The sequence below is a fragment of the Copadichromis virginalis genome, linkage group LG9 (assembly GCF_057382275.1).
Source record: "Copadichromis virginalis isolate Kocher_CV1m ecotype Utaka linkage group LG9, C_Virginalis_male_GT1.1, whole genome shotgun sequence".
NCBI classification, from domain to species: domain Eukaryota; kingdom Metazoa; phylum Chordata; class Actinopteri; order Cichliformes; family Cichlidae; genus Copadichromis; species Copadichromis virginalis.
The window spans coordinates 32,655,070-32,678,599 of NC_140626.1; the positions used below are offsets into that span (position 1 = coordinate 32,655,070).

Here is a 23,530-nt window from a genome sequence, read left to right on the forward strand (position 1 = left end):
GTTTAGCCCTGACGGCTGTGACAGCTGTCATGCGTCAGAGACACCGCTTTGATCTCAAATGTGATGCATAAATATTATTAACTCAACTGTCAAAGTGTGTATTTGCATATTTTGTTTTTTCTCCCGTTGACAAGAGAGAACAAAGAGAAGCTGTCCACATGTCCCTACCACAGGGCCCCCAGCTCAGCTCCAAATTTCATTGGCTACACTTTTATATCATTCGACCTATCGCGTAGGACTCACTGAGGAAACCCTAACATCGGGTTCTGTGATTGGCCTAGACGTTTGGCGCCTCTTGAATCCGCCGCAGCCGTAGTGGGCGGTGAGGCGGAGGACCAGTTTGAACAGAGTCGCTGTTGCCTAGGCGGAAACATTGAAATCCAAATAACTTTTTACAAGCAGGCTGACACCAAACTGTCCCTCATAGACGCACAGTTTCTGTGTCCTAACCAGCCTTGGAGCGAAGGAGCCGATGTGAGTTATTTCATTTACCGGCTCTGGGTGCGTGAAGCCGGGTGTTGCGCGAGCTCGGTCGCTCCCTCCTCCTGAGTTAAACTGCTAGCTAGCCATCGAGCTAACGTTACAGCTAGCCGTAACACGGAGCGAGCTAATCTGCAGCACAAAGGACGACTTTGCCCGGGTTTGTCGCATCGATCCGGATCGCTCCGTTGGATGAGGCCAGAGGCTCGGGTGGAGGTGAGAGAAGCTGTCAGTGTCCGTGGCTGTGTTCACGGTGCTTTTGTTGTGGGCTGCTCTTTGTGCTCTTGGGCGCCTCAATCTTTGTTAACTCGCCAACTGTTAGCTAGCTCGCCGGGGTACCGTGCCAATTCTTGTATCCCCGTAAATATTGACTAGCTTATAAAGAAGCCGTCATTTTTTTTTAAATGACTCGGAGGAGGGTAATCATTCCGATGGATCCACCGTCCACTCGTGTTTTGGGACCTTTGTGAGCATGTTTCAGGGCTAAGGGGAAGCACATTTTGAGGGGAGCCAAACTTGGCACGACATCCGCAAGCTATCGTTAGCTCGAAGCTAGCTCACAGAAAAAGGCTGGTACAGTTTTTTTGATGTATAATTTTTAGTACCTCTCATTTAATTTTCTTTCGTTTTTTGTTCAAGCTTTTGAGGGTTTTATTGTGAAACTGGGGCTGGAGGTGGTGGTAAAAGTAAGTGTCACCTTAAGTTAGGCGATTGTCACATTGATTAAAGTAAAAAAGCTTCCCTCTTGTTTGCCTAGAAGCCTTGCGGGGGCGATATTCAACCACTTCCCTCACCATAAAACTCATAACATCGCCTAGACCAAAAAGAATAGAAGTTTGTGCCGCTTACACATGACAGGAAGCTTGAGTTTCACCTGTTAGTCAAAAGTCATCTTGAGAGTCATGTGGCAGGTTTTGGATAGAGCCCTTCATCTTGAAGGTCAAATGTTTGCAGCGATTTATTTAAGTCAGGACTTTGACTAGGCTGCTCCAAAACATGCATTTGGGGTTTTTTGAACCATTCATGATCATCATCATTTATATAGCACTTTAACAACACACCAAAGTGCTGAACAATACAATAATAATAATATAGAAACTTGGCAAGACAATAAAATGAATAAAAGTGTCAGTCACCCACAGAGTTAAAAGCCAGAGATTAAAAATAGGTCTTCGATCTGGACTGAAAAACCATGTGAAGAGGAAGATTGTTCCAAAGCAACAGAGGTGGACTTGCTGGTGTGTTGGATCATTGTTCTGCTGCATAAACTAAGTGTCCTTCTCCTCCAGGATTTTCTGATAGAGCAGAATTTATGGTACCATTAATTATGGCAAGTTGTCCAGGTCCTAAAGCAGCCCCAGACCATCATTAATACTGCCACCTTGTTTGAATATTGATAAGATGTTCTTTTGATGATGTGCTGTTAGTTTGATGACAGATGTAACGGGAATCAAAGTTCTGCTTTTGTCTCATCAGTCCAGAATATTTTCATGAATTCTGAGCTCACCAGAGACAAGTGACGCCTGCAGTTCTTTAGATGTTGTTCTGTTTTGTTTTTTTGGTTTTTTTCCTGTGACAACCTGGGTGAGCTGCCAAGTAATTTGGAATAATTTTGGTGGGCCATGCACTCCTGGGAAAGTTCACTGCTGTTCCAAGTTTTCTCCATTTGTGGGTAATGGCTCTTACTGTTCTCGTGAGTCCCAAAGCATTAGAAATTTGTATTCTTTTCCAGACTGGTAGATGTCAGTGACTTTGTTTTGCTGCTGTGTCTCTAGACTGTAGCGTGATGTGTTGCTTTTGGAGATCTTTATCCTCCTTCACTTTGACAAACAGGTTCTGTTTAAGTGATTTCTTGACTCAGGTTTGGGTGTGGCTAGTGAAAGTGATTGGGACTTTCCAAGAAATGTGATTATTCCCAGTTTGTTCATGACTTACAAGGGGGGCAGTTACCTTTTCTGTTCTGAGGTCAGGTAATATGAAATTTGAAATTATTTTTGTAAAACGCAGAGTTCACATTCTCTGGAACAAGAAGGGAGAGGAAGCATTCGGTTTGTCATCAGTTCAAAGTCTGCTTCCATGATGATGTGGGAGTCCACTCGTGCCTATGAAACTAGAAATATGAACGCTGAGTCCGGTGCTGAAGTGGCCTGCCTGCAGTCCAGACCTTTCTCACCATAATTCATGCTCAACGTTTGGAGGATAATGAACCAAACAACACAACAAAGACCATCCAGACCTGTTGAGCAGCTAGATTCCTTTGACAGGAATGGGAAAACATTCCTCTCCAGAAGGTCCAGCAGCTGCTCTCCTCAATTCTCAGACATTTACAGGCTGATTAGAAAATACTTTTATAGCATTGTTGGTGATTTTTTTTCCCCCCTCACATCTGTACAGGAAAACCAAGCACAGTTTACCAATCTCGGTATATCCATACTAAGGTTGGGCGATATGTCACAATTTTCCAATCGTCAGTCCAACAATCACTGATGGGCGATATATTCGCGCATGTGCACACTTTTTGATGGGCGGGGCAAAGTAATCATGCATGAACTGATTTGTGCGTTTACAACACAGAATAAGTCCAAACATGGACAAACTAGTTTCCCAAAAAACGCTGTCAGCGTTAACACGGCTTGAACGCGGTCATCACAATTACAATCGTTAACGCTCCCAACACATCTGGAGCGCAGAATGAACAAAATTGGGACAAACTGCCGAAATGCGTTGACGGGGACATTTCAGGGATTTTGACTCAGTCTGGGATCCAGATGGGTTAATTGTTAATCGTGTTAGTCATGTTGACGGCGTGTTAGCGCTCACAGCACAAAAAATATAAAGTCACCATTCTGGGATTTCTTTGGCTTTAAACCAGATGAAAGAGGTAAACCTAAGGATGTAACCAAAGCGGTGTGCTGCAGACGTATAGTGTGAGCAAAGTACTCAAGCACGACTAACTTGCATGAGCATGTACGTGTCCACCATCCGGCTGACTATGCTAGGCTATCACCAGCTTCTGCAGCTCCATCAACAAGCATTTGGGCGCACTCTGAGGTGGGGGCATTTGCTCGCAGATGAAAGAGGGTGCGTTTAAAACGGCGCTATTATTTATTCATTTTTTTGCTGTTGACTGCTTCTATTAGCTCCATCATTATTAGCAAACTTACTCATGGGTAAATAAATAAATGGCTCTTGTAAAAACTTGGATCTGGTGCCCACTGAGGCTGAGCCCATCGTCAATAGTCCATATATTCGTCCAATCACCCAACCCTAATCCGTACGGGATTAAATTGACTCAGTGATAGTCTTGCTCCATTTTGTGCGCAAATCCAACCCTTAAATAAGGTTATAATCGCCTGTTTAGATACTGATTATATGCATTACTGAGACGGTGCCTAATAATCTCTCCACGTTTTAAATACTAATAAGACACAGCAGTGAGTTTACTGTGTGAACATCCCAGCACATTTAACTTGTCCAAAGGGGCTTCAGTGTATCTCTCTTTATTTTCTGTGCTGCAAAATGTGTCAGGCCGGTTCAGTCGTCCACATCTCCATGACGGCCGTCTGTCACGTCTAATCTGAAGTGTGAGGTTTGAGTCAGAGACTCACGGTTACTGACTGACTGCCGGGCAGCAGATGGATCGACAGACGACTGCTGTCATTCACACACAGTCATTAAAAGGAAGGATGAGAACGAGGACTTGGCAGAGGAGGTGCGAGGAAGTAATCCACCTGTGCTTGAATCTCTCCGGGGTTGGCACTTGAATGGTAACGTGAGATTGAACAGAAGGCATTTGAATGCTGGCAGCGAGGTTTCAGACGTTTGATTTGCAGCATATCATTTTTACATCAGCTGTTGAAAGAAAAGAAAATCAGAGGTTGGCTCTGATTGTTGGACGTGAGGTGAAGTTTATTATCTTAACAAATGTATGTTTGGTTTGCATGTCTGGGGCACCAGATCCAAGTTTGGGTTGTGCCAAGAGGAACATTTTATGCCTAAATTATTCAATTAAATAGATAAAGTGTTTTGGCCCTACAGTCCAGTCAAGAAAAGTGTGAAAATATGAGACCTGAAGGTGTCGTGTTCAGGATCCCTAATCTCTTCCTGTCTGGCTGCAGGTGAATCATGGTGCTGACTGGGAAGCGTTCGGAGAAAGGCCCCGCCTGCTGGAAGAGGAGGGTGAAGTCTGAGTACATGAGGCTTCGGCAGCTGAAACGCTTCAGACGGGCTGACGAGGTCAAGGTTCGTTTACGCACTCACACACAGACACACACAGCAGCATTCATGCTGCAGTTATTAAGAGAAGTTGGGTCTGTTTGACTATAGTTTTTATGTTTTTTTAAGAGCACTAGCTGAGGTTGTTTTGGAGTAAAGAACAGATTTATTTATTCGCCCAAAGTTTTTAATCATGAAAGTGGAAACAGGAAGTGTCCCACGGTGTTTGGGCCGGTGATTGCTTTGACTGACTAGACCAGCCGGGGCTGTAAACTCTGTGATTGGCTCTCTGAGAGTTGTCCTATAAATGGTGTTAAAATGGAGAAGAGATGGTTATCAGGAGTCTGATGGATGACGGTGCTTTTGTCTCACTACGTAACGTTTTCAGTACTTTAAGTTGTTTTCACAGCAGCAGTTTCTCACAGATTTAGGTCTCGTTAGTGACGTTATGGCTCCTTTAACCTTTTTCCGTCAGAAATTAAAATGAAAGCTGATCCAAATTAAAGTTTACGTAGCTGAAGGTCCATATAAAGGCTTCAGCACGTGCTGTTTATTTGCTAAAATGGTCACCTGGCTCACCTGCACAGGTACGATCTCTGCGGGTGGTAACACTGAGGGAGAGTGAAGCTGGCCCTGTGTTTTGTTCTGTGCACTGATATAAATTTCCTTTAACTCTCACAGAGCATGTTCAACAGCAACCGTCAGAAAATCATGGAGCGAACTGACATTTTGAACCAGGAGTGGAAAACCCGGCGAATCCAGCCCGTTCACATCATGACGTCGGTCAGCTCATTACGAGGGACTCGAGAGGTGAGCGGTTGATACTGGTATCAAAAATAAAAATACTCTAAAGGCTCAGAGGGCGGTGTCCTGACTGTAACGCACGCTTCCTCTGCAGTGCACCGTGGAGAGCGGCTTCTCCGAGTTCCCTCGACAGGTCATCCCCCTGAAGACTCTGAACGCCGTGGCCTCGGTCCCGGTCATGTACTCCTGGTCGCCGCTACAGCAAAACTTCATGGTGCGTACAAAGCTTTAAAAGCTGCACTTTGTGAACAGCTGAGGCTGGGATTCAGGACAGTATACTACAGTCACAGGTGGCTGAGAAGCTGTGTGTGTGATGTTTCTGGGTTTCCTCCTGCAGGTGGAGGATGAGACGGTGCTCCATAACATTCCCTACATGGGAGACGAGATCCTCGACCAGGACGGGACTTTCATCGAAGAGCTCATCAAGAACTATGACGGCAAAGTCCACGGAGACAGAGGTGAGGGTCAGTGGGCGCAGGAGCAAATGGTCTGAGAGCCAAAGTAGTAATTAATGAAACTTCATCTGATAATCAGTCTGAAGGCAGCAAAAACAGTTACTGAAATGTGACTAATCAGCTGATGGATCAAAGCGCTTTGTTTGTGGATCTTAACCCTGGAGAACCCATGGGGTCAGAGCCGACCCCATGGGTTCTCCAGGGTTAATATAAAGAGCAGAAAAATGGTTTAAAAACGACTGTACGGCGGCAGTTTATCAGAACAAGAACAAGACAATAATTTCGAGTCGTACATGAACACAGGAGCCTCTAACTTTTCAGCGTTTTTTGTTGTGTTTGCATTTTTTAACAGCTCATTTGCAGGATCTAGACCTAGCATGGCAACAGGAAAAACCATTTGAAATGCTGGCGTGTCTCCTCTCTGTTAGCATTAAGCTGCTTCCATAAACATATGGGTCATTTTGTTGAAGCAAAGTGTCTGTCAGGGTGGATGTTTGGCTTCTGGAGCCTCGTTAGCATTAGCCACCTTTTTCCTGAGAGCTCAACCTGCTGGAACCATACGATGGATTTTTCTGGCAATACTTTATTTCTTCAGGTAGTCGGTCATCTGTAGCATGTGTTAGCTGTGGTGTGTTAAACTTTGTGCACAGACGATGGATTTTTTTCCTTCCTTTTCGTATGCACTCATTTCCCTATGAAAATGAGTTGCTACCAAGCATTGGTGCAGAAAATAAATATTTTGTGTGTAACATTGTGTGCAGTCACGGTGCCACTGCTCTGAGGAACAAAGTTGTTTTGGAATCAACATTTCACTTTTCATTCAGACTCGAAACAAATGTGCCGGTCAGAGTTTTCTATTAGGAATAAAAACAAAACTGAATTCAGGAAGTCTAGTAATGAACTTTTTCCACAATTACCTTCTGTAATCAGTTTTGGTTGTTTTCCATTACGATTGAGTATCACTTAATGTGACAGATCGTTGCAGCTGAAAGTCCTGTGCTGCTCGGTGCTCGCATGGCTTCTTGTCAAACTCGGGCTCCTGTGTGGGCGTGCTCCAAAGTTTCTGAAAGAGAGATTTCTGAGTATGTGGGACAGAAAAAAACTAGCAGAGATTAAACGTTTTATCAAAACTCTGCACAGCAGTTTGTAATGTGAGAGCTGATGCAGCACAGCTGTTTGCTGTCCTCCCTCAACATCTGAGAGAAACCGCAAAACCAGGAATGTGAACGTGCTCGTGTGGTTGGTCAGTGTGGTGTCTCATCAGGAAAACAGTGCGATGAATATTTGCTTTGTATCGTCGTCTCAGTAGAAAGAGAAACGGCTCCTCTGCTGCTCTGTAAAACTATCTATCCTGTGTGTTGTGTTTTGCAGAGTGTGGCTTCATCAACGACGAGATCTTCGTCGAGTTGGTCAACGCTCTGGCACAGTACAGTGACAACGAGGATGATGAGGAGGAGGAAGAGCAGGACTTTAAAGTGGACAAGATGGACGTGTGTGATGGCAAAGAGCACCCAGAGGAGCCCCGCAAGGATGGGCTTGTTAACAATGAGAGTAAGTCCTGAGATGTTGGAGCTGTACTGCAGTTAGAAACGTGTAATAACCAATGAAGACGTGTTTGTGCTGACCTGCTGTGAGGGGGTAGCATTCACGCTGGTCCAGCTGACAGTTTTGTGTCCTGATGGAAAGCGTGTGTGTGTCGTCTCCAGGCCGAACCAACAATGACACCAGCAAGAAGTTTCCCTCTGACAAGATTTTTGAGGCCATCTCCTCCATGTTCCCCGACAAGGGCTCCCCCGAGGAGCTCAAAGAAAAGTCAGTGGGTTTGTTTGTGTGCGAGTGAGTCGGTACTGTGACGATAACAGAGGAACTGATTCTAATATGTGTCATGAAAGAAGGTCAAAGAATTTATCCATGAACATAAAAAGCACCTGGTTTCAAGTTGATCTCCTCTTGAGAGATTTCAAGAAGTCCTGTTTTGGCGCTTTGGTCAGATGGGACGAGGCGATGACTTTAAAGGGCGTATTGACAGCAGGTGATCTCACTGGTGTTTGGAACTCAAAGTCCAGTTGGTGCTGAGATTGCTGCATGTTGTGTCACTGGAGACGATGAATCCAGTCATTGCTCAGATGGACTCAGGCGTGATGTTGTCCTGGTGGTTGTTAATTTTGCCAGAACGTCAGATGTGTGCTTCCTACAGCCGCGGCTGTCTCATGTGTGAGCTAAAGAGGACACACACACACACAGATGAGTGCTAATGTTGAGACAAACTGATGATGGCGTGCATCATTAAAGGCGATGCACGTTTTTGTACGAGGAAACGTCAGGACAGGTCTGATTTCAGACTGTTTATGTCTTGGAAGCCTTTCAGGACCACTTTGATTCATTCTGTAAACACACAGACGTCATGAGCTGCTTTTAAAAAGATTTATCAGTAATACTGATGTTGTTCAGGATGATCCAGTATTTAAAATAACTGTTTAGCTGATGGTCTGTTCCATATCTTCTGTTTGTTTACTTGAATGTTGTTTATTTACTGTTCATGCCTCAGCAAACAGACTTTTAATTATAACAACATTAACCTGTTCTTAAGTGTTTAAAATGTTGATTATGATGTAAAATATATACAAAATATAAGAGCAGCAGTTGGTCTTATACGTACTTTAAAGTATTTGTACAATACTAAACTCGAGATTTGACTTAATTTCAATTTAATACTTCAAGACTTACCACAGAACCAAATCCACCAGAGTTTATATTTTACATGCTGTGGAGCCATTTTTGGGAGCATTTCAAGTTGCTATACCTCAGTACAACCGTTATAACCAGATTCTAATAATATGATTGCACTAAGTCCATAGCAACTACAAAAATAGCCAAAAAGTGCAATGAACTACAAAAAATTGAAAATCATTTTTACTTTTTTTTTTAAACACATATTTCTTGTTAGAGAAAATTTTGCTATCCAAAAAGGTTGTACAAAATAGTTTCCAACCACAGGAAATGTGTTTTGAGTGTCTTCATAGTTTTATTTTTGAGCTACACCAATTTTTATATACTGCAGGAAAAAGGAAATTTAATATAATAATGCAAATTTGCAAAAAAAAAAGCAGCATGTGCATCAAAACAAACTATTTCCAGATCTCTTTGGCGTTCTAATCATCCCAGAAACTACACAGAAAATCACCAGTATAGGCTTATAAGGCTCTGAAGGGGGAAACTGGCATAAGTTGTAAGTACAGTTCCTCCGGTTTCATATGCAAAACCATTATTGTGCTAGCTTACGTGGTTGCAGTGCTACCGCTTTAAAAAGAGTCGCACAAAATGAGCGGCCATAAAGGGTTAAACGCATCACGTTAATTTGGATCAGTTCATAAATATAAAATCATTTTTCAGAAACATTTAAACCTCGTGCATGTGTTAGCTGGAGCATTAGTGCAGACTGGAGTCAGGCTCTTTTGTTTTGACCCACTTGGTACTAAACCAGAATATTTAGTGGCTGAACTTTGACTCACAGCTCCTCTGTTGTTGTGACAGCAAATCTCACAGTGTGTGTGTGTGTGTGTGTGTGTGTGTGTGTGTGTGTGTGTGTGTGTGTGTGTGTGTGTGCACTGTACTGCATTCATCGGTGTCTCTGCAGAGCTGTGGAGTACTTTAATAAACTTAATATCAACATCTGTTTAGGGCTGAACGATTATGGAAAATAATCTAATTGCGATTTTTTTGCCCCAATATTGCGATGCGATGCGATTATTTTTTAAGGTCTTTGTCTTCTGTATTATTAAACAAAGACAAGCAATACATCATATAGTATGGCCAATACTATATTACATTAATTTTAAACTGTTCTTTCCTGGAAGACAGACCTCTGTTATGATGACATGAGGTGATGCATGAATTGATGACTGACATTTTTATTTAACTTCTTCAATCACAACAGTATATTTGAACATACACAATAGTTTATTTTTAGCTTACAAACATCTGAGCATAAAGTGCTGACAAGGAACCCTGGTGTAAACATTAAAATGAAAGTCAGTACAATGTGCAGATTGCAGAAATATACATAAAAAAAAATCAGTGGCTTTACCACACTCAGTTTTTCGACATCTGTGAACTACTAGACAGTCATTCAATTAAAAAATATTTAAAGGCGTGAAATTGGACGGTCTAGTTCTGATTAGCGTCACCGCTGTCTCGGTGGAGTTTAATAAACTCGGCCGTCTGCTTCTTGCTATCTAAAATATAACCAGACACTGGTGTAAATTCTCGACTGTCTCATACTTCTGTTTAATAAGTTTTCTGTTTGACGTTTAGTCAGCTGTGTGAAAACCAAGGAGGAACCCACCCGGGGGATTAATAAAGTTTTATTTTATCTAATCTAATAACTTTAATCTCAGCCAAACCGATTTACTCACGAACAAACAAAACACTGAAAAAAGCCCAACAATAACATTTTTAGGTTGTCTAAGTGACTTATATATTACGTTTAACCCGAGCAGCGAAACTCCGCGGTGATCTGAAAATGATGTGCCGGGAGTTGTGCCGTTCTCGGCCGCATCAGTAACCCTCGAGCTCCCGGCTAGCTGTCGAGCTTGGTGGGTAGCAGACGCCTCTGAAAACGTCGAAGCACTTTTGCAAATATGGGATATCTTGATAAACCGAGCAGATATTTGATGTTTACACAACTACTTTCTCGCCTGAAAATATGTTAAAAGTTTATTTTGTGACCCAGAAAGATTAGTATGAGTAATTTTAAAACTTAGTAGCGGCCGCCATTGTTGGAAACTGGAGTTTGGCTGTGCCGCGCTATGAATTCTGGGATATGGTAGTAATTTGGACAGCCTTCGGCACGTCGCTGTGACGTAATCGGTCTACAAATGCGGCCTCAGGAGGATGCAGCCCATGAATTTGGACATGTCCAGAGTATAATCGCAGCCTTTGCGGTTAGAAAATTGCACTTGATCATGTCGCGATATTATCGCAAATGCGATATATCGTTCAGCCCTACATCTGTTCATGTTAAATGTTATAGGAGGCGAGGGGGGCGGGTTTAAATCTGCTGTTTTGGTTTATGGATTTATATCTTTAACCTGACAGACTTTAGTTCTTGTGGGTGTGACTCTTAAATCCATTGTTACACAACACCAGGTGTTTCCTGTTTACGTTCAGGTCTGTGTTGTGAGACAGTGTTACAGCACAGAGCAGCTTTACAGTAACAAACTGATGGGATGTTTTAACCTGATAACTCAGTGATGCGTGTTTGTCTCACTGCGTTCATCTGACTTAAGTAAATTTGATCTCTCTCGTGTGCGTGTTTGTATTCGCAGGTACAAGGAGCTGACTGAGCAGCAGCTGCCCGGCGCCCTGCCGCCTGAATGCACGCCGAACATCGACGGTCCGAACGCTCGCTCCGTGCAGCGCGAGCAGAGCCTGCACTCCTTCCACACTCTGTTCTGCAGACGCTGCTTCAAATACGACTGCTTCCTCCACCGTTAGTGCACAATAAATACACTTCACAGCAGTTCCTGGTTATACAGGCTGGACTGCTACCTCAGAGATCTGTGTAACTGTCACTGTGTGATGTGGTCACATCAGCCTGCAGAGTGACGTTATCACATCTGCAGCTCACCTTCATCAGTACTAATCAAACTTTCTCTGATATGTTCCCACCTGAAAACCAAGAAGTTCACTCTGTTCCCCAAAAGTTATCAAACCTTATCTTTGGAGTTTTAATGAAATAAGAACTCTAACCTCACATAACTCATAGTCCAGCCAGTTTTAAGAATCTTGGGTATAAAAATGGCCTCAAAGCTTTCCATTAAAAACCTGACAGTCATAAAATAACTTGTGGTAATGATTCCTTTAGTTTGATCGTGTCAGTAAAGTAAAGAATAAAACATCACATCCTAAAAAGACTCTGCTCGACTCTGTGCTGATGGTGTTATAAACGCTGCTCGACACGTCATGTGATCGACGCTGAAACGCCAGCAGCTTTTTTTGATATTGGCACCAACCTGAGTTTGTTTTTGTTGGCAGTGTTTGCATCATATAAAATCTTTAAAGGTCGGAGTCTTTGCTTGTTTGACAGATGAGGCTGTTGAATTCCTAGAAGCACTCATCTCTCTCTCTCGTGTCTCTTAGCTTTCCATGCAACTCCCAACACGTACAAGCGGAAGAACTTGGAGAACCTGGTGGACAAAAACCCGTGTGGCATCGACTGCTACATGGACCTGGTGCAGGCGAGTCGCTGCTTTTCTTTTAAACTGAAACAGAAAAGTTATAAAATATATTAACACTCTTCCTGTTGCTTCCTCAGGACGGCATGATGAGGGAGTACGCCACAGGCGTGGGAACCGAGCGGGCAAAGACGCCCTCCAAGCGTAACGGGGGCCGGCGCCGCGGTCGGCTGCCCAACAGCAACAGTAACAGCCGGCCCAGCACCCCCACGGTGTCCTCTGAAACCAAAGACACGGACAGCGACCGCGAGGGCAGCAAAGAGGACGAGCGAGACAACGACAAAGACGACGAGGACAAGAAGGACGAGACCACCAGCAGCTCAGGTGCAGACGGGCGGTTATTACAGACGGTAGAAGTTCAATGTTAACAGGGTTACAGACGTCCGTCTGCAGAGAAGACGCAGAGTCTCTGTTTGTCCATCAAACCTAACAGAAACGTTTCTGCCTGTGAAGCGCAGGCTTCAGAGCAGCGATGACCTCAGAGTCAATGAATCTGCCGACGCAGCAACAGTTCTGTTTATTTTCATGAAGCTATTAAAAAGCTGACATCACATCTCCTCCCTCGCTGTTCTAATTACAGCTCTGATGGGACATTAAGACTTCTGTTATGTCCCTTATTGTCTTTAATAGATCTTTGAAGGAATTGGCAGCAGAATTTAACGCTGGAGCACACAGAGACAGCCAGAGAACCTCAAACTTGATCTCTCAGGAATTCTTTTTCCTGGGAAGTTAAAGTTATTTCCTCTGAGGAGGGCGATTCCCAAACAGCAGGCACATTCATTTGATGCTAATTTAGGACTTTGGATAAATAAAAACCACCAGCTGGAGTGATGTCTGTTTCTGAGCCCCTTTTAAACAAAGACTGTAACATTGCTGCTTCATCAAGACTTTAAAACTGTGATTAGCCCAGACTGTAGAAGAGATCCTGCTGCTCCTGTGAGGCTCTTTGAGTCGAGCATCTCTTCATCCGTGCAGTAACCTGCACCGTGCCTGCGGTTCACTGATGAGAGGCTGAACGCTGGAGCGATGCTCTTGGTACCCCTTCCCCTCTGCATGCAGCCCCCTTGTTGTGGGAGGTTTGTTTGCACTTCAAAGCTGCTGCAGATAAAGTCACAAACACGCGATGTAAACAGCAGACGTGACGACAATAACGGCCTGGAGTTCATACAACGTTATGACACTCTCACTCTTTTCCTTCCTTCCTGTCGTTACTGCACAAACTAGTTTGCAAGCAAAGCAACAGGCAGCAGCAGTGAGTCTTCATACAGTGCAGGCACACGTGGTCATGTGACGCTTGTACTTCAATCATATTGGTGCACGGAGACATTTGAAGTTATTTAAATTTAGGCTCAAAGAGATCGATTTGACCAGGAGTCACTGTGACATCAAATCAAATCACTTTTATTGTCACATCACATGTGCAGGCACACTGGCACAGCACATGCGAGTGAAATTCTTGTGTGCGAGCCCCACAAGCAACAGAGATGTGCAAACACAACAACACAAACGAGCAAAATACAAGAATGGCCAACCTGAAACTAATAAATATATGTACAATATATAATAGTGTATGCATTTCTGGATGTGTATACTAAATATTTTCCTGTGTGTGTGTGTGTGTACACATTTTTACAAATTAAATAGTAAAAAATAATAATAATAATAATAAAATATATAAAATATACAGAGTTGAATATGTGCAAAACAAGTGGCATTACTGTACAGTATGGAGTGCATAATGTTGAAGTTCCAGTAGTGAAGCTGAGGTGTCTATGAAGTGTTCAGCAGTCTGATGGCCTGATGGAAAAAGCTGTCTCTCAGTCTGCTGGTACGGGATCGGATGCTGCAGAACCTCCTTCCTGATGGAAGCAGTCTGAACAGTTTATGGCTGGGGTGACTGGAGTCCTTGATGATCCTCCCCGCTTTCCTCAGGCACCGCTTCCTGTAGATGTCTTGGAGGGAGGGAAGCTCACCTCCAATTATCCGTTCAGAGCACCGCACTACTCGCTGGAGAGCTTTGCAGTTGTAGGCGGTGCTGTTGCCATACCAGGTGGTGATGCATCCAGTGAGGATGCTCTCAATGGCACAGTGATAGAAGGTCCTGAGGATGCGGGGGCTCATGCCGAATCTTTTCAGTCTCCTGAGAAAGAAGAGGCGCTGCTGCGCCTTCTTCACTGTTTTGTTTGTGCGTACTGACCACGTAAGATCCTCAGCCAGATGTACTCCAAGGAACTGGAAGCTGCTCACTCTCTCCACAGCAGCGCCGTTGATGGTGATGGGGGTGTGTACTTCTCTGCACCTCCGGAAGTCCACTATCAACTCCTTTGTCTTTGCGACGTTGAGGGTGAGATGGTTGTCTTGACACCAGTGGGTCAGGGCGCTGACCTCCTCCCTGTAAGCCGTCTCATCACCGTTGGTGATAAGACCCACCACTGTAGTGTCGTCCGCAAACTTCACAATGATGTTGGAGTTGTTAGTGGCTGTGCAGTCGTAGGTGTAGAGTGAGTACAGGAGAGGGCTCAGTACACACCCCTGTGGAGCACCAGTGTTCAGTGTGATGGGGGATGAGGTGATGCTGCCCAGTCTGACCACCTGGCGTCTGTCAGACAGGAAGCTAAGGATCCAGCTGCAGAGGGAGCTGCTCAGTCCTAGATCCTGCAGTTTCCTGTCCAGCTTCGAGGGAACGATGGTATTGAATGCTGAGCTGTAATCTACAAACAGCATTCTCACATACGTGTCTCTCTTCTCCAGGTGTGAAAGGGCAGTATGTAGTGTCAGGGCTATGGCATCATCAGTGGACCTGTTGTGGCGGTATGCGAACTGTAGAGGGTCCAGTGAGTCGGGTAGTGCAGAGCAGATGAAGTCCCTGACCAGCTTCTCGAAGCATTTGCTCACGATGGGGGTCAGGGCTACAGGTCGGCAGTCGTTCAATGAGGAGATGGTGGAGGATTTGGGTACAGGGACGATGGTGGCCATTTTGAAGCAGGCTGGGACTACAGACAGAGAGAGGGAAAGGTTGAAGATGTGCGTGAACACTCCAGCCAGCTGAGCCGCGCATGACCTGAGGACGCGGCCGGGAATCCCGTCCGGACCAGTAGCTTTGCGCGCGTTCACCTTCCTGAAGCACTTCCGCACATCCTCCTCAGACACAGTGTGCGCACTGACGTCATCCGCGGTGCGCACACTGTCCGGTCTCATGGTGTTCGCTGTGTCGAATCTAGCGTAGAATACGTTTAGATCCTCACACAGAGAGGCCGTGGTCTGCGGTGTGCTGGTTTTCCCTCTAAAGTCTGTGATCGTGTTTAGTCCCTGCCACATACTCCGCGGGTTGTCAAACTGTTGCTCCACCCTGTCCCTGTACTCACGTTTGGCTGCTTTGATCGTCTTCCGGAGTTGGTAATGTGCGTGTTTGTAGTCCGATGTGTTCGCGGAGGCAAAGGCGGTGCTCCGTGCCGCGCGAACATCTCCGTTAATCCAGGGTTTTTGATTTGGGAAGGATTTGACTGTTCTGGATGGGACGACATCTTCCACGCATTTCCTGATAAATCCACAGACTGAGTCTGTGTATTCATCAGTATTCATCAGTGTTTGTAATAAGAAGCCTTTTTGTTTTCGTTTATGGTTTTATCTAAAGATTATTTCTCTTGGCAGTCGAACTTTAGGTTGCACTGCTCGGCTGTTTATCTTAGATCCCTCGGAGATGTTTGTCCTTCTGAGGAAATTTAAGCGAGCTCAGTTTCAGCCATGAGACCATCGCGCTCCTTGTTTTATGACACAAACCTTTACCACTGCTGTCTGTTAGACCCTTCCCTGAAAGTAGGACCCTCGTTTATGACCTGTCAAGATCCTCACAAATGCAGGTTTATTTCCTGCGGCGTTGGAAACGTCCTCAGTGTTGATTTGATGTGTGCAGAGGGAAACTCGCGCTGTCAGACTCCCGTGAAGATGAAGCTGTCCGGTGAGGCCGAAGCGGTGGAGTGGAGCGGCGCTGAGGCGTCTCTCTTCAGAGTCCTCATCGGGACGTACTACGACAACTACTGCGCCATCGCGCGGCTCATAGGCACCAAGACCTGCAGACAGGTGAGCTGCCGGTTCATCGCACTCACCGCCGTCTGTTTCAGCTCGTCTTAACTGACCCTGGCTTCACGATGACACTCGGTCTAACACGCCGTCTTTACCGGGTCCTGCAGGTTTACGAGTTCAGGGTCAAGGAGTCGGCCATCATTGCTCGCGCTCCCGCTGAAGACGAGGACACGCCGCCGAGGAAGAAGAAGAGGAAGCACAGACTGTGGGCTACTCACTGCCGCAAGATCCAGCTGAAGAAAGGTCAGAGGTCACAGCAGCACAAAAGTTTACAATAGATTACATCTGCTGACACGTCTGTGAGATCAAGTCAAACTGGAAGTACTTTAATCCTGCTTTCTTTATAATGGTCAGCAGGGGGCGCCGTGTTACCTGTGCAGAAGCACAAACATTTTCCTCGTCTTTACTTTTTGTCATGTTTGCTCCCTTTAAAAGGAGAAATTATTCATTCATATTTGTTTTTGTTTCACGGTGTTCACACATAAAGAGTTTGTTGGTGGAAGGTTGGACAGTAAGGTTTAAACCAAAGGAAGATGGACGACTGGAAGCAAAGCTCGGGCGTTGATGCTGTTCAGAGAAATCACAAGCACACAACTCGCTCTGTTCTTAAACGCCACATCTGACCTCTTACAGATGGCTCATCCAATCACGTGTATAACTACCAGCCATGTGACCACCCCCGTCAGCCCTGCGACTCCTCGTGTCCCTGCGTCACCGCGCAAAACTTCTGTGAGAAGTTCTGCCAGTGCAGCTCGGAGTGTAAGAACTTTTATTTTGAAAAACGAAGTAACCAATCTTCTTTGAGTGTGTTTTCACTGGTTTGCTTTTCCCGTGTTTGCAGGTCAGAACCGCTTCCCGGGCTGCCGCTGCAAAGCTCAGTGTAACACCAAGCAGTGCCCCTGCTACCTGGCAGTGAGGGAGTGCGACCCCGACCTCTGCCTGACCTGCGGCGCCGCCGACCACTGGGACAGCAAGAACGTGTCCTGCAAGAACTGCTCCATCCAGAGAGGCGCCAAGAAGGTAACACGTGCAGCCTTTAATCATCGTTCACTAAAAACAAAACATTTTATTGTGAAATCAAACGTTCTAAAAGCGCCGCCTGATCTGTTCCCGTCCCTCAGCACCTCCTGCTCGCTCCGTCAGACGTGGCCGGCTGGGGCATCTTCATCAAAGAGCCGGTGCAGAAAAACGAGTTCATTTCGGAGTACTGTGGAGAGGTACGGCTGATTGATGGTGGTCGTTTAACCTGCTTTTTTAGACCTGGTTAGAAGTTGAAGAATCTTTGATCTGATGCTGCGATTCTCACTGTGGCCTCTGGTGGGCTGTGACGGTACTGCAAGAGGGCTGCCAGAGGCCATTTACATCATTGCTAAAGGAAGGTTTGGTGTCTGCAGAGGAAAACTGTATCCTGTTTTGTCTTATTGTTTTACATTGTAATGTGTTTTTGGGTGACTTCATTTACTAAAGTCAAGCTCCCCGCTGTGTGGAGCCATGTCCCAAAGGGCCGTGCACGTGCTGGAGTCACAGCTGAATAAATGTGCTCACAGCTGCGCGTTAAACGTCCAACACGTTCTGTTGCAGATCATCTCTCAGGACGAAGCCGACCGCAGAGGCAAAGTCTACGACAAATACATGTGCAGCTTCCTGTTCAACCTGAACAACGGTAAAGCACAGCACGGATAAATATATCTGTTACATCTGAGGTCTTTCTTCTTTATTTTACTGCATTCAGCTCAAACGCGTCTGATCTGCTGAATAAATGAATTCTTCCACTCTTGTTTTTGAGGATAAAGTCAGAAATGCTCTCTTCTTTCCAGACTTTGTTGTTGATGCCACGAGGAAAGGCAACAAGATCCGCTTCGCCAACCACTCGGTGAACCCGAACTGCTATGCAAAAGGTACAAAGACCATGTCGCGGGAGCTTCCTGCTGCTTCCTGCCTCTCTGTGGTAACTCTGCTTCTCCTCTCTGCAGTGATGATGGTGAACGGCGATCACAGGATCGGGATCTTTGCCAAGAGAGCCATCCAGACCGGAGAGGAGCTCTTCTTCGACTACAGGTCAGTGAAGAAAAAGTCAAATCGCTGACTGAGAGAGTCCTGAGGTTTTATCTGAGTGACGATGGAGACGAGGCTGTGATCGTGTGATCATCGCTTTTTTTTTGGTTAACTCTGCATGAAAGTAGTTTTGCTGTGTTTGTGGTAAAACAGGTCAGGGTCACATGGAGGTCTCAGCTGCAGAACAGCTCGGTTAATGTTTCAAAGTGCTTTGAACACGCCTTCATCTACATACATCACCTGCAGTCAGTGTCTCACACTCAGAGCTCTTCGTGTTGTACTTTAAATGTCTTTGTATTGGAGGATTTCTTTAGTTTTGACTCTCATACAGACGCAGCTTTTGGTCTGTGTGCAAAGGTTCCCTGTCATCCAGGTCAGGCCAGTCTAACTGTTTAAGGGTCACGTGATGACTCTGGATCTCCTCCAAGAGGTCAGGATGTTGAATAACCAGGAGTGCCGTCAGCTTTTGATGGCACTCGTTCAAAAGCAGTCAGATGAGAAGTTTAGCTGCTTCAACTCGAGTCCTAAAAGTTTTCTTGGTCTGGCTTTTTTGAAACCGTGTGTGCATATCAAGATTATTATTAAAAAAAGGTCAGTTTTTCTGCTTTTGTGTCTTATTAGCATCAGAAAACATTTCAAAGGTTTGTTTCCTGTTCCTCAGGTACAGCCAGGCCGACGCTCTGAAGTACGTCGGGATCGAGCGTGAGATGGAGATCGCCTGACCGGGACTTCCTGTGTTTTTCAGTGACACAAAGGCCTTACACACACACACAAACAAACAAACCACACCCTCACTTTCAGGAGACTCAGACGATTCGTCACAACGCCACAAAGCTTCAGGAAAAACAAACCGGGGATATTTGAAGCTGATATTTGTTGTTGTCTGAGTTTTTGAGAAACTTGTCATGTTTTTTATCCTTTGATTTGTCGACAAATCTTCCTCTTTGGATTCATAAATCTTCCCTCTGCTGAAAGCGCACCGACAAAAAATATATAAATATCTGTTATCTGTCTCATCTTTGAGTAAAAATGTTCTGGAGAAAAAAAGCCCGACTGTTTTTAAAAGTTCTCAGTTCAAGCTTCAGGGACCAAAATCCTCCACCAGCCACTTTCACACCGCCGACCAGACTGTTTGTACTCCTCGTGTGTGTCTGTGTGTGTGCGTGCGTGTGTGTGTGTGTGTCTGTGTGTGTGCGTGTCTGTGTGTGTGCGTGTCTGTGTGTGTGTGTGCGTGTCTGTGTGTGTGTGCGTGTCTGTGTGTGTGTGTGCGTGTCTGTGTGTGCGTGTCTGTGCGTGTCTGTGTGTGTGTGCGTGTGTGTCGTGTGAACCTGTCACTCCTCAGAGCGCCGCTTCACTGTCTGTCTGTAAATCTGGAGGTCGTTCACGAAGCAGCGTCACACTGAAACCAGCTGACCGCTAAAAACAAAGTCGATGAACAACAGGAATATTTTAAGAATAAAAGAAGCTGTACGTTAAAGATGGACACGGCTGTAGTGCAGTGGGCTGCTGGCTCTGTGAAGGCGTTTTGGTCACCGTTTAATTTTTTTTGCTTTGTTTTTGAGCCAGAAGTGACAAAATCTGGATGAGAGGATTAACTCTTCAGTTACGAGGTTAAGGGTCGGTTGTCAGGCGGCAGGTGCACAGGTGCACCCACAGACAGGTAACTGCTGGCTAACGGTTAGTGACTGCTAACAGCACAGACGGAGCCCAGAGGCCGAGCTCGGAGGCTCAGATTAGCAGTTAGCGTCCATTCTGTAAATAGTACAGAAAGTTTAACACAGGTGAGTGTGGAGTGGGGCGTGTAGCTCATTCTCACTGGTTTCACTGGGCTGATGTTGGGAAATGCTCAGATCAGACATCACCCTCCAGGACTGACATCAGTGTGATCTCCACTCGAGGCTCCTAAAGTGAGTCGGTCCTTTTGTTTAACTCGCCTGTTTGGATTTTCTTTAGGGTTAGAATTTGGGGGTGTGGCTTATTTAACAGGTGAGCCTGTAATTGAAGTTTGTGACCTGAACCTCTGGATCATGTTTGTGCAGTTTGGAGCTTTTTTAATGCAGTTAAAACATCTTTGTGGCTCAACTGAAGATATTAGTGCTGCTGGCATTAATTAGCAGGTATCTGTCGGAGACGCAGGTTTGCTTGAGTCGGAGCTGCTGGACACGCCCACTGAACAGCAGGTGTAGCACCTCTGACATGCTCTCGAATCCTCAGCCTGACGCCATCGTTCACTCGTGTCCTTAACCGCCACACTGCAGCGACTTCTGAGCATGAGTAGAAGCGGCTTTGTGGTGCTGCGGTGGCGTGCGAAGCAACCACTGTGGAGGGCGCACTGACTGTGTCCCAGCCGGGCTCTCCATCAGCGGCCGATCTGGTGCTAACGTTCATTTTTTCCAAAGGAACAAAACTAACGAGCCGAAACAAACGCGATCACCGGCGCGTCGTCACGCTGCAGACCGAGGGACTCGAACTCGTTTAAAGTCCAGATTGTTCCACTTTGTCCAGGTTCAGACGTTTATGTGCATGTTTACTAAACCAGTCGGTGATAAAAGTGACGGGACGCCGTCTCCGTGTGTCCACAGTAAGACGAACGTCTACGCGCTGCCTTCAGAGACGACTGTACAGAAAAACAAAGACGGGCAGTTCTGATGTTTAATGTTTGATCTGTAGAGAAAAACAGTTTCTTTGTAGTTCAGTGGTTTGTGTGTTAGTTACTTTAGTGTAAGTAATCCAAGGCCGTGGGTGAGATCTTCATCAGAGGCTGATGAACTGATGAAGATTCAGGTGAAACTGATAGTTTAGGCTCTCGTGATGTGATCCATCCTAAAGATGTCCTGCAGCGTGTCGTAGAGTCGCTCTTGTGGTTGTTCTTGTGCTGAATTTGCTCCAAACGAATCCCAGGCCTCGTTCTCGATCAGTCTCCGATTCCTCGCACACACCGCGACGTGAAAAGCGAGGTCCGGCGTCCGCCTCCAGCTGGACGTGACTCTGCTTTGTGACGCCGCCTCTGCTTCAGGTGCTTACGTGAAAACTAAGCCGGCCCGCTTTCCTTCAGCCAGGCACTTGACCGCAGCCGCCGGGCGAGCCTTTCAAATCTGGGCGGAGCCTCAGTTTCATGTCCGAGTGCTTTTTGACTCGGGTCGGGTTTTCCCAGCATCCTCAGCAGCGCGCTGAGGTTCCTCTGTTAATCAGGAAACAAGTCTTTTTTTGTATTTGACTTACGCACATTTAATCAAAGTTTTCCCAGCATCCTCTCTGCCTCCTTTGAGGCGTTTTCTATCTTGTGTATACCACCTTTAACTTAAGGATGTAATCACAGCACTAACGAGCCGTCAGTGTTTCGAGCTGAAGCTGAGCTCAGCCACAGTCTGAGGTCTCTGCTTTAATTCATCTCAGTTGGATTTTGACTGTTTGAATTTGAACAGCTTAAAAAAATCGTCAGATAATTCAGTGACTTGAGTTTTACTTTGAAAAACTCTCCTTCCTCTGCACTCTCCCTGATCCTTCCTCCTCCTCTTCCTCCACAATGTGAATCTTCTCTTGTGGGAATTCTGGTGCTCGGAAAGACCCCAAAGTCTGACCAACTCGTAGCAATACCAGCCTCCCCCCTCCTCCACCTCCCTTTTCTTCACCTGTAATTTATTACAAACGTCACAGAGAGCGGAGTGTCGTCTGTAGTCGTCGGGAGACTTCAGGGCCTCTGAAACCTGGTGCTTCACTCGCAGGTTCCCACGTCGATCTGTGCGGGAACCTTTCGTGTTTTTTACTTTTACTGCTGATGCAGATGTTTGTAGCAGCTGCTTTCTAATCAATGAACAGATGTGTAAACGCTGCTGTGACTGGAGGGCTGAGGAGCGTCTCTGAACACGGAGGAGATTGGGGAGCGGTGCTCCTCGGCTCTCCCCGAACTGAAAGCTGCGGGTGTATTTTCTTTTCTTCTTCCTGTCAACAGGACCACGTCTCTCCTCTGATCACACAGGTGCTGATTTTGTAATGTTTACAGGGGTTTTTGTTGTTCAAAGTGTTGCAGATTAAAATATTATAAACTGTTCCCAGTGTCGGTTTTCTTTCTTCATGTAGTCAGAATAACCTATGATCATACTCTTTAGTGGAAAGAAACACAAGTGTACATTAAACCTATAACACCACTGATGAGCAGCCTGAGAGTAGAAACACGGCACACTCTCAGATCTATGAGACTCGCTTTTATTGCTGGTGCAAATATTGAAATAATCCCAAAATAAAGATACAAAAACTTTCCTAGAACTCGTCTTTATTTAAATATCCCTGTGATTGGACAGATGCTGTTCCTGTGAACGTGTTGGCTGTCAGGTGAATGAACCCTGGGTCAGCTTATGGGTCTGATAAGACGGAAGGAAACGATGCTGGAGCCAACGTGTAGTTCCAGCTTCTGATTGGTCTGTTTCAGGGTTTTAAACATGTGACTTCCTGTTGGAGTCATTGCACTCACTCACGTAGCCAGGCTCCTAATGAGGTACATTATGACTCAAATCCACTCAGTGACATTTCACACCCTTAACACAGGGGTGGGGAACTCCAGGGCCGGTGTCCTGCAGGTTTTAGATAAAAGTGATTTAAATGATCTCAACATGTCTTGAAGTTGTCCAGAGGCCTGGTAATGAACATGTGATTCAGGTGTGTTGACCCAGGGTGAGATCTAAAACCTGCAGGACACCCGCCCTTGAGTTCCCCACCCCTGTGTTAATGGGTAACTTGGGCTCCATTTGTTAAATATAAACCTAATTATCTGTTGACATCCCTGATAAACTGATTGTTAGCATTTAATAAATTCAAAGATCTGCAGGAACTCTGTGGAATAAAGTTTGTCAGGTTCCTTAAATGAGATGTGGAAACTCCAGTGAGGACATTTCAGTTTCAGATTTGCGTCTTTTTGTAGTGAATCTCACCTCTAATCTGCATGAAGCAGAGGAACTTGTTTCCTACTTAGTCACCACCACCCAAAGTGAAAGTCTGCTTCAGATCCGAGGTCTCAGGTTTCCCCTCACATCTTCCAGGCTGCCCAGTGTTCGAGACATCAGCCTCATTTTTGATAAACACTTTGTGGTGCTCAAAGAAATCGAGAGCCTCTAATCCCATTAAAATATCCAAAAACACTCATGTGCTTTTTTCATGCAGGGACTATTTTCTTTCTGTTGTCTACATCCGCTCAGTGTGAGCCCT

General features: G+C 45.5%; 1 protein-coding gene across 2 annotated transcripts; it reads left to right on the plus strand.

Moving 5' to 3' along the window:
• Positions 1-268: 268 nt before the first annotated feature.
• On the plus strand, positions 269-19,344 carry ezh2 (enhancer of zeste 2 polycomb repressive complex 2 subunit). 2 transcript variants are annotated; one of them, XM_085468750.1, is made up of 19 exons: positions 269-696; positions 4,599-4,722; positions 5,377-5,505; positions 5,594-5,713; positions 5,837-5,957; positions 7,326-7,505; positions 7,661-7,766; positions 11,282-11,445; positions 12,096-12,193; positions 12,271-12,514; positions 16,104-16,270; positions 16,381-16,516; positions 16,907-17,032; positions 17,115-17,293; positions 17,395-17,490; positions 17,855-17,936; positions 18,091-18,171; positions 18,247-18,331; positions 18,990-19,344. In XM_085468750.1, the coding sequence occupies exons 2-19, from the start codon at positions 4,606-4,608 to the stop codon at positions 19,048-19,050; spliced, it is 2,292 nt and encodes a 763-aa protein (XP_085324876.1). In that variant the 5' UTR covers positions 269-696; positions 4,599-4,605; the 3' UTR covers positions 19,051-19,344. The 2 variants fall into 2 exon arrangements, with proteins under 2 accessions (XP_085324876.1, XP_085324877.1); XM_085468751.1 differs by having other exon boundaries at positions 269-474.
• The last annotated feature ends 4,186 nt before the right edge of the window (positions 19,345-23,530 follow it).

What these genes read in the sequence shown, in the direction of transcription:
- ezh2 (XM_085468750.1), top strand. Translation starts at nt 4,606, where the DNA reads ATGGTGCTGACTGGGAAGCGTTCGGAGAAAGGCCCCGCCTGCTGGAAG. An exon ending in ATACGACTGCTTCCTCCACC is followed by an intron (nt 11,446 to 12,095) that starts GTTAGTGCACAA and finishes CGTGTCTCTTAG; the next exon opens with CTTTCCATGCAACTCCCAAC. An exon ending in TTTCGGAGTACTGTGGAGAG is followed by an intron (nt 17,491 to 17,854) that starts GTACGGCTGATT and finishes GTTCTGTTGCAG; the next exon opens with ATCATCTCTCAGGACGAAGC.